Raw genomic sequence first — 16,332 nt, 5'->3', positions numbered from 1 at the left:
AAAATATAGGGGAGGCGCTATGAAGATGGTAGAATCAGATTTTCATGGGGTTTAAAGCATGCCTAAGAATCAATTTAGGCTCTGAGCTGCAGTCAAGACGCCACTAAAACGACGCTTGTCGTTGCCTCGATAAAAGAGCCAAAAGACCTTGTGGACAGCAACTTGAGGGCATGCCGGGTGGAAGTTGTTGCGCAAGCAAAGAGCCAACCACCCTTAGCAAACCAAAAACCACTCATGCACCTTTACGGTAGACACCCCCGAAACTACCCAACTAAAAGGAACCAACCAAGCTCTAGGGCAAGGGAAGTCGTCCTCAGCCAAAATGGTCCCAAGATGCACCGAGCGATGCGAATCACTTGATCATACATACATGCATACATACGTACATACATACACACATACCTAAACCTACATACACACCAGACATACCTACGTAAATACATGAGACATACCTACGTACAAGTATGAAACATACCTACGTACATACATACATGCATAAGGCCACACATACAACCATACATACATAGCATAAACACCCAGTCCTACATAAACCTATTAGCAAAACATACATACATGAGTGAATATACCACACCTGCAGACAAGTAAAAAACAAGCATACATACATACCTACCTACAAATATACATACATAAAAAACAAACTCCCATATAAAAACGTGTGTAACTGCATCACACCTTCATTACAAAACCTACCTGCATGCATACATACATACAAACATACAAGAACCTACGTGCATACGTACAAACCACCATGCAAGCATGCATACATCCAAAAACCAAAGATACCAAAAACATACTCATTTAATACTATTGGTAACAATACATAAAACTAATAAAAACGATAGTAATAGTAATACAAATAATAGTAATAATAATAGTTCATATAAATATTAATAGTAATAAATATTTGTAATACAAATACTAATACACTAATAATTAATAATAGTGATACAAAAAATAATAATAATAACAATAACAATACTAATAATTGTAATAGTAAGAATAATAACAGTAATAGCAGTAATAGCAGTAATAACAGTAATAACAGTAATAACAATAACAATAACAATAACAATAACAATAATAATAATAAAAATAGCCCTACTCAACTATTCTTATTCTAGCCCTCCACGCATCCCTATCAGAAGTCATGTCCTCGGTCAACGAAAGCTCCCTCATGTCGAGTCTTAGTCTATCTATCCACCTACGAGTAGGTCTACCCCTTCTCCTTACACCATCTACCGTGAGTGCCTCAACTCTCCTAACCGGGGCAATACGTGGTCGTCTCATCACATGCCCAAACCAACGAAGTCGTTCTTCTCTTAGCTTGTCGATGATGCTACTGACTCCAAGTTTTTCCCTAAACACACCATTTGGTATCATATCTAGCATGGTTTTACCACACGTCCACCTAAGCATCCTCATTTCTGCCACCTCCATCCTTCTCTCTTGGGCCTTCGTCATTGGCCAACATTCTGATCCGTACAACATGGCAGGTCTGATTGCCACCTTAAGGAATTTTCCTTTCAATTTGAGTGGTATCTTCTTGTCGCACAAAACCCCTTTCGCTGCTCTCCACTTCAACCAACCTACCTTAATATGATTAACATAAGTATTACTATTAATAATATCATTACTATTATTAATAAGATTATCATTATTAGTATGTTATTATTGTTAAAATTATTATTTTTATTTAAATTATTATTATTATTATTATTATTATTTTTATTATTATTATTATTATTATTATTATTATTATTATTATTATTATTATTATTATTATTATTATTATTATTATTATTATTATTATTATTATTAAGGTTACAAAAATCATTATTTTTAATATTAACATATAACTATTATCATTATTATTATTAGATAGTATTAGTATTATTATTAAAATTATTATCATCACAATTAGTATTATCATTGTTATTATTATTAATAGTATTGTTTTTATAACAAATTATTGATTTTTGATTTAAAACTAATTACAATATATATATATATATATATATATATATATATATATATATATATATATATACATACATATATATATATATATATATATTTTAATATAACTATATATATATGAATAATATAGGTTCGTGAATCCGAGGCCAATCCTGCATTGTCAGTTGTTAAATGTCGTCATATGTATTTTTACTACAAAATACATTAGGTGAGTTTCATTTTCCTCTTTTTACTCATTACATTTTTGGGCTGAGAATACATGCAAATGCTTTATTAACTGTTTTACAATATTTATATACGTGAGTTTCATTTGCCCCTTTTTACTCATTACATTTTTGGGCTGAGAATACATGCAAATGCTTTATTAACTGTTTTACAATATTTATATGCGTGAGTTTCATTTGCCCCTTTTTACTCATTACATTTTTGGGCTGAGAATACATGCAAATGCTTTATTAACTGTTTTACAATATTTATATGCGTGAGTTTCATTCGCCTTTTTACCCTTTATATTTTTGGGCTGAGAATACATGCGCAACTTTTTATAACTGTTTTACGAAATAGACACAAGTAATCGAAACTACATTATATGGTTGAATGATCGAAATCGAATATGCCCCTTTATAGTCTGGTAATCTAAGAATTAGTGAACAGACACCCTAATTGACGCGAATCCTAAAGATAGATCTATCGGGCCCAACAAGCCCCATCCAAAGTACCGGATGCTTTAGTACTTCGAAATTTATATCATGTCCGAAGGAGGATCCCGAAATGATGGGAATATTCTTATATGCATATTGTGAATGTCGGTTACCAGGTGTTCAATCCATATGAATGATATCTTTGTCTCTATGCATGGGACGTATGTTTATGAGAAATGGAAATATGAAATCTTGTGGTCTATTAAAATTATGAAATGATTATTTATGTTAAACTAATGAACTCACCAACCTTTTGGTTGACACTTTAAAGCATGTTTATTCTCAGGTAATAAAGAAATCTTCCGCTGTGCATTTGCTCATATTAAAGATATTACTTGGAGTCATTCATGACATATTTCAAAAGACGTTGCATTCGAGTCGTTGAGTTCATCAAGATTATTATCAAGTCATTCATAGTTGGATATATTAGGAAATGGTATGCATGCCATCAACTTTTGATGAAATGAAAGTTTGTCTTTTAAAAACGAATGCAATGTTTGAAAAATGTATCATATAGAGGTCAAGTACCTCGCGATGTAATCAAATGTAATGTATTCGTCCAGATGGATTAGGACGGGTCCTTTCAGCAATTTGGTAAAATCACTTTGGGGTCTGACTTTAAGGCCCCAAATCAGTTGTTGGAGTCTCCTTTACTCCATTTCCATCTACCTTATCACTTTACATTAAATCCTAGAGAGAGGAAGTTCTAGAGTGAGAGAGCTCCATTAAAGGAAGAAGGAAGTTGAATCGGGTCCTAGTGCGAGTTCTAAAGTCGTTCATCTAGTCGCTAGCTATGTGGTGATTGTGTTGGTAAGATATAAAACCTAATTTCTTACTTTAATTGTATTAAGGGTTAGGGTTTGGGTTATTGGCACATAAAAACCCATTTGTTAGTGAATTAGGGGTTTTTTGGGTGAATTTGGGTTTTGTAGACTCAAAGTTGACTAACTAGGGTTTTCTAAGTACTAATCTATGTTTATGAGCTTAAATGAGTTAGTTAAATCACTAGCACACTTAAATATATGTAAAGGGTGTTAAGTGGGTTAGTGGATGACCTGAAAAGGGAGTATTGACTTTAAATGGTCAAATGGGTCAAAATGGTCCTAAGTGGGTTAATGTATGTGTTTGATGCATAAACCTTGTATTGGAAAGCGTCTTAGGACTTAACTTGGCTAATGATTAGGGTTTTGGGGATGTTAATCTAAATATTAGGGTTAGGGTTGCAAATGGGTCAAAATTGCACCATGGGTCAAGATAACCCTAGAACGGAGTTTTAGTGGGTTAACCAACTTGGCTTTGTGATTGATATTATGTATTGTGTAATAGGTGCGTTACATTGAAGTTGAAAGCTCGGTTATCTCTCACCAAGGCGTTGAGGTGAGTGGAATAATTATATATGTATGTATATAGTTTATTTACTTGTGGGGTATGGGTTGAAGTCCGATGTTGACGGTACCATACCCTAGAGTATATTGTGTTGTTGATGAGGGTTTAAAGTTCGTTGTTGATGATACCTCACGTATGGAATTAAAGTTCGATGTTGACGATGCCATACGATTATTGTAGTAACGTTGATGAGGGTTTAAAGTTCGTTGTTGACGATACCTCATATGTGGGTTTAAAGTTCGGTGTTGATGATACCACATTAATGTAGGCGAATGGGATTTAAGTTCGATGTTGACGATACCATTCGTTGGGCTAGCCTTGAGATCTTAAGTACTATGGATGTTGTGAACATCATCGTTATATTTGTGTTGTAGCATAGTGTATTGTTGTGTTATATGCTTTTGTTATACTAGCTTTGTGTTCGTGGTTCTTAGCGTTATACATGTGAAAGGTATGCTAAATATGTAGCTAGTATGTATGCGGATTTGGTGTAAGTGTTTGCAAGTAAGTAAGTTATATATGTATGTGTATAATTATTGCATTCACTAAGCTTTGCTTTGAAAGGACCCGTTCATATACATTATAAACGATTCACAATAGTTGATTACATCGCGAGGTATTTGACCTCTATATGATACATTTTACAAACATTGCATTCGTTTTTAAAAGACAAACTTTCTTTACAACGAAAGTTGATGGCATGCACACCATTTCATAATACATCCAACTATAATTGGCTTAATAATAATCTTGATGAACTCAATGACTCGAATGCAACGTCTTTCAAAATATGCCATGAATGACTCCAAGTAATAACCTTAAAATGAGCTAATGCACAGCGGAATATTTCTTTAATACCTGAGAATAAACATGCTTTAAAGTGTCAACCAAAAGGTTGGTGAGTTCATAGGTTTATCATAACAATCATTTCAATATATTAATAGACCACAAGATTTCCGTTTATAAATATATGTACACTCGCAAGTGTATAAAAGTATTCTATAAGTTGTAGGCACCCGGTAACAAGCCTTAACGTTCATGTTTTACCCTCTGAAGTACACCAAATCAGGTGTGTTTAAAATAACCTCGAAGTACTAAAGCATCCCATAGTCAGGATGAGGTTTGTCAGGCCCAATAGATCTATCTTTAGGATTCGCGCCTACCGTACATAGACAAGTAGTTTAATGTTACCAAGCTAAGGGTATATTTCTGGTTTAAACCCACGTAGAATTAGTTTTAGTACTTGTGCCTATTTCGTAAAACATTTATAAAAACAGCGCATGTATTCTCAGTCCCAAAAATATATATAAAAGGGAGAAAATGAAACTCACAATACTGTATTTCGTAGTAAAAATACATATAACGTCATTTAACAAGTGCAAGGTTGGCCTCGGATTCACGAACGTATCAATATTGAGATTCAATATTGCAGGAAAGTACGTAGACGCAACGGAGATGATAAACACTAGATTGACCTTACGAGCATACCCATGAACCATACCCATCACCTCCATAGCTATAACCCATAATTTCCTTAGCTTCGACTCATTCGAAAAAACTATTTTGAAATCACTCGAACAGCACTCCGTCATAATATTTTATGTATACTAATAATATCTTGAAATAATACAGAGCAAATATATATATATATATATATATATATATATATATATATATATATATATATATATATATATATATATATATATATATATATATATATATATATATATATAAATCGATTGAGAGAGTTTAGAGAAATATATTTTCAAGTTTCTATGAAATAATGAAACCTATTGAATTCTATTTATAATAGATTTTTGAATTATTAAAGTGAATTATTAAAGTATGAATTATTAAAGTGAATTATTAAAGTATGAATTATTAAAGTGAATTATTAAATTATGAATTATTAAAGTATGAATTATTAAAGTGAATTATTAAAGTATGAATTATTAAAGTATGAATTATTAAAGTGAATTATTAAAGTTAAAGTAAAGTAAAAGTAAAGTAAAGATAAAGTTAAAGTATAAAAACTATGTATGTATAATACGCGTATAAATATATATAATATTAATTTAAATCGTTATATATATTTAATGAAATAAAATATAAATATCGTTATATTTATTATACTGGTTAAGTAATGAGTTGTCAAAAGTGATTCTAGATATTTATAAAAGTTATATACGTTTTAATAATAAAGTTCTTTTTAAACTGAAAACGTCTTTGTACGTTTAAAAATAGATTAATAGAATATTATGGAAACCAATTCTCCACTAACTTTTGTCTAACTTTCGTAAATGACACTTTTTGTTTTTATTTATAAATAGCTTTACAAATTATTCTGAATATCGTTAAGAGGAATAGATTTTCTCAAATCATAGTGGACCTCTCAACAGAGACTTGTAATCATAATTCAATATTTCTGATAATTCAATCATTTAATATATTTCTTTTTAATTTCGTCAAAAATCATATTAAAACAAATACATTCGTGTAAAGTATTATACGTTTAATACTTTATTAATATTCTCAAGTTATAATATATATATACATATACATATCTATTTATATATAACGGTTCGTGACTCGTCGGAATTTGGTCGAGGTTATAATGAATGTATGAACACAGTTTAAAATTCTCGAGATTTAACTTAACAAACTATGCTTATCGTGTCGGAATAATATAAAGATTAAAGTTTAAATTTGGTCAGAAATTTCTGGGTCGTCACAGTACCTACCCGTTCAATAAATTTCGTCCCCGAAATTTGATAGAGGTCGTCATGACTAACAATGAGAATGTTATTATAACGATTATAGAGTTTTATCATGTTCAAGAAGAATGGTTAAAATAATTCGATTACTCAAAGCGTGTGAGTGAAGTTATCGTAAATAAATGAAATAAGATAATAGTGATTCGTCGTATCTTTTGACGTCATCACGACTGATCTCCGAAAAGAAAATCTTTGTAATCTATATTGGATTTGATTATTCGGCAATTAAGGAAATTATGATCCTCTTCGAATTAATGCGATAATCCATTTTGATTTCTCTGTCAGATATTTCACTATAAATCCACCTCATTTGTTTTCTTACAACTCACACCTTCTCAACTCATATTTTAAAGTATTTGTCAATATGCTTCATCCAGTGCTGATTCTTGATATACTCCTCACTTTCATATCTGTCGCTCTTCTTTTTCATCTGCCTCCGGAAGAATCTATTTACTTCTACTATACTCTTGGTTTTATAGTGTTTTTAGTTCTCCCGTGTCTTTATATTGCTATATGCATTGATATATACGGTTTGTGATTTCTGGGTTGTTGTTGGGTTTTATATCTTCCCTTATATTTCAAAGTCCTTGCTTCTTCTATAATCATTTTCCTCTACAGTTAATGCTCTCTTCTATTTGCTATGATTTATACTCCCATTTCTAGTTCGGAGCTTTGTCCTTTCGTTTCTTCTTCTTGCGATTAAGCACCGCTTGTAATGGTCCGGAATTCGCAGATATAAATTTCGGATGAACATTGTTAATGTTCTAGGAAGGAAATTGTAATGGCACGATCTTGACTTGTCAACTTACCAGAATACCTCGAAAAAGGCCGAATCATCAAGAAATATTTTCTTGATATTTAGAGATCAAAGAGAATACAAGAGTCGTGTAACATAGCACATGCTGATGTTATGATCTGTGAATCATCATGTTCCATTTAGAAACTCAGCATGAATTACTGTAATATAATCACATTGATCAATTGTCATTATATTATACTAACTTATGCTTCAGCTCCCAACACTTCTTCAAGAATATTCCTATTTTAAACTCGAATGTTTCAGAATTTAGAAACTAAAATAGTTTCTTTTATGATATAATACAGATAGCGCGAAGAGGTAAATGATTTCAGATAAGAATAATTCTAAAAATATCTTCAGAATTATGGATGATACTTATAATGAAAGATACGATGATATCTTAGAATGTCTAATATCAGAGGATGATGAAGGATATTGTCAGCAGGGGTTTAGAGTCAGGAGCAAGGTATTCGTTAATGACTTCAGTAAGTACTGAATCATTTGGATTCTTTGAAGGCAGGTTCAACCTTTGTGATTTGTCCACAGCCTCCTTCATACTTTGCTCAATCCGTTTTCCAGTTCCAAAACTTCCCTTTTTCTGAGCTTTGCCAATATACTATCCTTTATCATCCAACTTTTTACTGTTAAGGTCGTTTACAGTTTTTGCTGCTACATCAGCATTTTTCAATATTTCGAGAACTGGTTCGCAGTTTAGGGTGTTTTTCAAAAATTTCTCATTCAAAGAATGTAAGTCTTCGAGGTAGACGTTGTGTGTATATGTAATTGTTGATGTAGACATGCTGCGAGGTTTCAAAATACTGATTGCTGATTCTCAATAATTGGTATGGAAATTCTTGTTATAAGGTACGAATGAGTATATGATAGGGTTTCGATAATTATAATGATTTTTTTTTGAAAGTCAAAGATCAGTGAAGTTGTTGGTAAGTTTATTGCTAATGTGGTGAATATAAACGATTCCCCGGTAATGTTGGCGAAAGGGTAACGTATCTATCGAGGTTATAATAAGACTGTTTTGATTGAGAAGTCGAAGTTGACTTGCTGGAGCTGTGACAAAACTGTCTATTTTGAAACGGAATTGAAAAGTTATTTTAGCTAGTAAATGCCAAAGGGTCTAACACGGATACGTGTCGAACTATGACTTGGGTTTTGAGAGTTTTTCAGGTGTATAACTGTGGGTAACATGTGGTTGGATCATCATCTCGATTGTTCCTTGGTTGAAGTGTCTCCAGGAATTTCGAAGGCTTTGAGCACATATTGTAATCGTTAATACATATGATGTTCTAACACAGTTTTGAAGTCAAAGTATAGCTTTGAAAGATATAAGAATCTAAGAGTGATGATACTGGTTATATTTTGAATTGAATTATGCGATTTCAAAATCATAATATGTAATTGAATTTGAATGAGTATGATTGTTTTGATTTATATGAAAGAATGGATATTGTTGTGAAAGTAGGGAGTATAGTTGATGATTGCTGAATCAGTTTCGAAAAATGTAATATATTAATTGTGAATTTATATATCTCTCGGGTATTACCTACCCGTTAAAAAAAATTTCACAATTAATATTTTGTACAAAAGAAGTTTATTACAGTCTTTATGAAAATATATGTGTATATTTTCTTTAGATGTAATATAGATTTAATGAGTTAATATTAAATTAAACTCATTTGTTTTATGGTTGGAACTAGAATTGAGTAATCCCTAAAACTTTATAAATTGCATAAGTATTTCTTCAATAATATTGAAATTATGAATCATTACTTTGTTATTTGTTGGTTTTCGTGAAATTCTTGTGAACTTCGCAAGGTACGAATGATGTTATTTGAAAAGTTTCGAGTACATCGATGATGAAAGTGTAAAATCAAACATATATTCGAATAATACACTTGATTTATTATGAATTGGATTTTTATTGAATTGAGACAGAGATTGTAATTAACGATGGTTAAGTTGCAGACGAAGGACGTACATCATTGCATATTTGTAATATGAATTAACTGAGTAGTTAAGATTCACACATAATAGCTTAGTACGGGAAGATTTATTATGGTTTAAAAATTTATACATATAAAATATACATATAAATCTTTCGATTGGAAATGAGTTAATACTTCATAACTCGTTGATACAATATATTTGTGGTTGATTCGTAATGATGTCCACAACGATTCTTGAACTGACAGAGTTTGTGATGTTACAGGTGCTATTGATTCTGACGATACTGACGGCACTGACTGTGTTGATGATGCTACGGTCCTGTTGATGATGTTGGTAAAACAATTCTAGCTTGTAAATCGTACACCATTTTCGATCAAAGTTTCTACTCTACCATCTCCGTTCACTCATCCGATTTACGGTCAGAATTAAATAATCTCTAAGATTTTGGAGATTACATAACTGCCGCAGAGATATCTCTTCAACGAAGTTTATGAATTAATACTTCATCGTTTGCTGTTGTTGATATTCCTGGATATTTACAGGGCGTATGACGTTGATGTTTGAGATACAGATTGTGATGTTGCAGTATGGGATGTGGATGTTGTTGTTGGTGGTGGTGATGGTACTGTTGGTGTTGCTGATGGTGGTACTGTTTATGATGCTGGTGCTGCTGCTGGTGTTTGTAACCTTTGCACCATATTCTCCAAAGTCACTACCCGAGCGCGAAGCTCGTTGACTTCTTCTATTACACCGGGGTGATTGTCGGTTCGTACGAGCGGATAAATAAAATCTAGAATTTGGTGTAGTATGTAATCGTGACGAGATACTCTAGAAATAAGAGAGAAAATAGTGTTTTGGATACGTTCGCCGGTAAGTGCTTCAGGTTCTTCGCCAAGAGGGCAATGTTGTGGATGGAAGGGATCACCTTCTTCTTGTCTCCAATGATTAAGGAGGCTACGAACCCATCCCCAATTCATCCAGAATAGATGATGACTAATTGGTTGATCCATTCCGGTCACACTGCTTTCGGAACTTGAGTGGGATTCCATTTCGGAATCCGAGGGACTTGAACTAATGACGAATTCCATTTCGTACGATTGAATAAAGAATTTTTCGATATGAAATGATTTTCCGGCTATCGGGTGGTATTCTAATTATATAGAGCAAAAGGTTTCGTAGATTACGGAGGAATTTACGGAATATGTCAGGCAAAGTTTACAGTAACAGATACGCTAAGATATGAATTAGTAGATACGCTAAGATATGAATTTTGTATATACACTATTCATGCAATCAATGCAATAAGATGTGTCTAGACTAAGAATGATAAGCAGGTAATTTCCGACAAAAATGATGAGCAAAACTTTTGACATGCAGACACGGTCGAAGTCCAGACTCACTAATGCATCCTAACGACTATCAGTTAGACACACTAACGCAGACTTGGTTCGCTAAGACCACCGCTCTGATACCAACTGAAAGGACCCGTTCATATACATTATAAACGATTCACAATAGTTGATTACATCGCGAGGTATTTGACCTCTATATGATACATTTTACAAACATTGCATTCGTTTTTAAAAGACAAACTTTCTTTATAACGAAAGTTGATGGCATGCACACCATTTCATAATACATCCAACTATAATTGGCTTAATAATAATCTTGATGAACTCAATGACTCGAGTGCAACGTCTTTCAAAATATGCCATGAATGACTCCAAGTAATATCCTTAAAATGAGCTAATGCACAGCGGAAGATTTCTTTAATACCTGAGAATAAACATGCTTTAAAGTGTCAACCAAAAGGTTGGTGAGTTCATAGGTTTATCATAACAATCATTTCAATATATTAATAGACCACAAGATTTCCATTTATAAATATATGTACACTCGCAAGTGTATAAAAGTATTCTATAAGTTGTAGGCACCCGGTAACAAGCCTTAACATTCATGTTTTACCCTCTGAAGTACACCAGATCAGGTGTGTTTAAAATAACCTCGAAGTACTAAAGCATCCCATAGTCAGGATGGGGTTTGTCAGGCCCAATAGATCTATCTTTAGGATTCGCGCCTACCGTATATAGACAAGTAGTTTAATGTTACCAAGCTAAGGGTATATTTTTGGTTTAAACCCACGTAGAATTAGTTTTAGTACTTGTGTCTATTTCGTAAAACATTTATAAAAACAGCGCATGTATTCTCAGTCCCAAAAATATATATAAAAGGGAGCAAATGAAACTCACAATACTGTATTTCGTAGTAAAAATACATATAACGTCATTTAACAAGTGCAAGGTTGGCCTCGGATTCACGAACGTATCAATATTGAGATTCAATATTGCAGGAAATTACGTAGACGCAACGAAGATGATAAACACTAGATTGACCTCACGAGCATACCCATGAACCATATCCATCACCTCCATAGCTATAACCCATAATTTCCTTAGCTTCGACTCATTCGAAAAAACTATTTTGAAATCACTCGGACAGCACTCCGTCATAATATTTTATGTATACTAATAATATCTTGAAATAATACAGAGCATATATATATATATATATATATATATATATATATATATATATATATATATATATATATATATATATATATATATATATATATATATATATATATATATATATATATATAAATCGATTGAGAGAGTTTAGAGAAATATATTTTCAAATTTCTATGAAATAATGAAACCTATTGAATTCTATTTATAATAGATTTTTGAATTATTAAAGTGAATTATTAAAGTATTAAAGTATGAATTATTAAAGTGAATTATTAAAGTATGAATTATTAAAGTGAATTATTAAAGTATGAATTATTAAAGTGAATTATTAAAGTATGAATTATTAAAGTGAATTATTAAAGTATGAATTATTAAAGTGAATTATTAAAGTATGAATTATTAAAGTGAATTATTAAAATTAAAGTAAAGTAAAAGTAAAGTAAAGGTAAAGTTAAAGTATAGTAAAAGTATACAAACTATGTATGTATAATACGTGTATAAATATATATAATATTAATTTAAATCGTTATATATATTTAATGAAATAAAATATAAATATCGTTATATTTATTATACTGGTTAAGTAATGAGTTGTCAAAAGTGATTCTAGATATTTATAAAAGTTATATACGTTTTAATAATAAAGTTCTTTTTAAACTGAAAACGTCTTTGTACGTTTGAAAATAGATTAATAGAATATTATGGAAACCAATTCTCCACTAACTTTTGTCTAACTTTCGTAAATGACACTTTTTGTTTTTATTTATAAATAGCTTTATAAATTATTCTGAATATCGTTAAGAGGAATAGATTTTCTCAAATCATAGTGGACCTCTCAACAGAGACTTGTAATCATAATTCAATGTTTCTGATAATTCAATCATTTAATATATTTCTTTTTAATTTCATCGAAAATCATATTGAAACAAATACATTCGTGTAAAGTATTATACGTTTAATACTTTATTAATATTCTCAAGTTATAATATATATATACATATACATATCTATTTATATATAACGGTTCGTGACTCGTCGGAATTTGGTCGAGGTTATAATGAATGTATGAACACAGTTTAAAATTCTTGAGATTTAACTTAACAAACTTTGCTTATTGTGTCGGAATAATATAAAGATTAAAGTTTAAATTTGGTCAGTAATTTCTGGGTCGTCACATGCTTATCCTCTCGTTGTTTACCTTTTTATAGGTTCGGTTGTGGACAAGGGTAAGAGCATCATCTTGGATTAGAGCTCCCGTCGTTGCTAGAGAATGCTTTTGGGCTATTTAGCTTTTGGAGTATTGACTGAGACTTGGGTAGTTTAATCCCAAACACCATGCTCGTAGTGTAGTTTGGTACTTAAACTTTTGATGGTCGAAACTCATATTTTGAATTAAACTCGTAAAACGACCGATGTGGGCCCCGCTTCGTAAAACTCATTTTTATTAATGGAATGTGTTAGTTTTACATATTTGAATATGTTGTTAAAAGCGTTTTGCCTAATTATGTCGGGAAGTGGCCAATCTTTTTAGCATTTCAAGACTTTTTGGACAAACCAGAATGGCGCGCCGCGCCATATGCTGTTCCAGCAATTGTTTTTTATTTGTTATTTTTACACGGGTTGTTCGTGGTTTGGTTTGGGTTGTTACAGGTTCGCCGTTGATACCCGCCCTTGGGGACGCCCTCCTTTCACGCCGATACTAGCAAATCACAATCGGACCGCCCTTGCTCGACCGTGATCCAAACTTGCTATGTAATGACATTCTTGAACACGGCTCCAACGGTTAAATTTTGAAATTAAACGGCTATTTCATATAAATATATTTATTGTTTATTTATTTTTTTCTTTTTATTTCTAATTCCTATATATATACATACTCCACAACTCCACAACTCCACAACAAATACACACTCAACATTAATATTACACTCTATCTACAACAATATCCAAACAATGAATAATATCGATTATGATTTAGAAGACCTCGCACAAGTAACAAGTACGTACGATCCGCAACAACAACTAAATTCTTGATTTTTTAGATGCCGAAGAAGAGGAAGAAAATCAACAACCTATTCCGAGAAATCCAAGAAGATATTTTCATAGAGATCGGGCTGGAAGGGCTACACTCTTGTGGAATGATTACTTTTTCGACACACCAACCTTCCCCGAAGATAAATTTCGAAGAAGGTTTCGAATGAGCCGTCGATTGTTTAACCGTATATCCGCAGGTATACTCAGTTATTCTCATGAACCTATTCCTTCATACTTTAAATATTTTCATCAAATAAGGGATGCAATCGGTTTACTCGGATTTACCATTTATCAAAAAATCACATCCGCTATACGACAATTAGCATACGGTGTTGCTCCTGATATTTTTGATGAGTATTTGCATATTGGTGAAACAACATCATACAGTTGTTTAGAAAATTATTACAAAAGTGTTATACATTTATTTTCAACTGAATATTTAAGAAAACCTAATACTCATAATGTTCAACGTTTAATTACAAAACATGAGCAAATACATGGTTTTCCGGGCATGCTCGGTAGTCTAGATTGTATGCATTGGGCTTGAAAAAATTGCCCAGTTTCTTGGAAAGGTCAATACACACGAGGCGATCATGGTCACCCAACAATAATGTTGGAAGCGGTCGCCTCGTATGATTTGTGGATTTGGCACGCTTACTTTGGACCAGCTGGTTCAAATAATGATATCAATGTGTTAAATCAATCTGATTTATTTAAAGAGTTACTTGAAGATAGAGCTCTACCGTGTAACTATACAGTGAATGGGAAACATTTTACAAAAAGGGTATTATTTAGCAGACGGAATTTATCCTGATTGGGCGACCCTTGTGAAATCGTTCAAAAGTACGGTTGAAACAAAAACAACAAAATTCAAAAGGCACCAAGAGTCAGCAAGAAAGGATATCGAACGAGCTTTCGGTGTTCTTCAAGGTCATTTTGCAATCATTAAAAGTCCTGCAAGACAATTCTATATCGAGAAGATACAGTGCATTATGTATACGTGCGTGATTTTACACAACATGATAACTGAAGATAATGGTCGAGCTTTTTGTGGGTTAGAGGAGGATTATCAACCGGTTCGTCGTTCATTATCAATAAGAGAAAGGTTCGATACACATTTGTGAATGGACAAAGAACTACGAGATTCTACCATTCATCGTTTCCTCTAAGACAACCTTATCGAACACATTTGGAGTTTACCACCAAATGTACGTATTAGACCTAACCAACAAGCAGGACCTTCGGCAAATGAAGCAAGACCTTCGGCGACTAATAACTAAGATGAAGAGGACGATGAAGAGGAGGACGAAGAGGAGATGAAGGCGAAGACGATGACTAGTTTGAAATGTTTTATTTTTTATTTTAGTACTTTGTAATTTTTTTTTTATTTTAGGACTTTGTAATGGTTTTTTTTAGGAATTTGTAATGTTTTTATTTATTAATAAAACTTTTTTTTTTAGAATTTTAATTGTTATATATAAGTTAATAATATAAAAAGTTTAATATAAAAAATAGAGGTGGGACCAAGTGATGAGTATGTCATGGATGTTAGCATTTAGACCAGTTTTAACCCAGCGTCAATATGCTTCCGTCAACCACGCTATCACCATCTAACGCCCCCGACGCCATTAACGTAGCGTCAAGGCTGATGCGCCGGGGGCGTCAGTGAAGAAACCGACGAAAAAAACTAAAGCGTCAGGGAGATGTGGCTTCTTTCCATTGGTTGAGCTTTTTGACCTTTGTTGCTATTGTTCTACTCCAAATTTTTCTTGATTTTTTTTAATGTAAAAAAGTGGTTGCTGTAATATTTTTGAAGAAGATGAAAATAGAGAGAATGGTGGCTGAGAAGAAGAAGAAGAATGAGATAGGGTACTCCGTATTTTTTTATTTAATAAAGGGCCCAAACCCTTTTTTGGGCTAAACCTTATATTATTGTTTTGGACCCAACTTTTAATTAGATTTTATTTAATGTAATTATTATTGTTAAATGATGTAATTTATTTTATGTAATATATTTGTTAATTTATGTTATACTTAAAATTTTATGTAATGATTAAAGTTTATGAAATATTAATTTGTGACTTTTTTTTATGTATTTTATTTTATAAAATATAATTTGCATTCAAATTAAAAAAAAAAACTGG

At 32.0% G+C, this 16,332-nt stretch overlaps 1 protein-coding gene across 1 annotated transcript; it reads left to right on the top strand.

The window, feature by feature from the left end:
- Nucleotides 1-14,949: 14,949 nt before the first annotated feature.
- Nucleotides 14,950-15,312, top strand: LOC139842317 (uncharacterized). The gene has a single exon (XM_071832468.1). It carries the CDS (start codon nt 14,950-14,952, stop codon nt 15,310-15,312), a length of 363 nt encoding a protein of 120 aa, XP_071688569.1.
- The last annotated feature ends 1,020 nt before the right edge of the window (nt 15,313-16,332 follow it).

This window comes from Rutidosis leptorrhynchoides, chromosome 4, assembly GCF_046630445.1.
Source record: "Rutidosis leptorrhynchoides isolate AG116_Rl617_1_P2 chromosome 4, CSIRO_AGI_Rlap_v1, whole genome shotgun sequence".
NCBI classification, from domain to species: Eukaryota; Viridiplantae; Streptophyta; class Magnoliopsida; order Asterales; family Asteraceae; genus Rutidosis; species Rutidosis leptorrhynchoides.
The sequence above is the reverse complement of the archived record's forward strand: the minus strand, read 5'-3'. Positions and strand labels throughout refer to the sequence as shown.

Excerpts from the sequence above, each read along its gene's own strand:
- LOC139842317 (XM_071832468.1), top strand. The coding sequence starts at position 14,950 with ATGGGAAACATTTTACAAAAAGGGTATTATTTAGCAGACGGAATTTAT.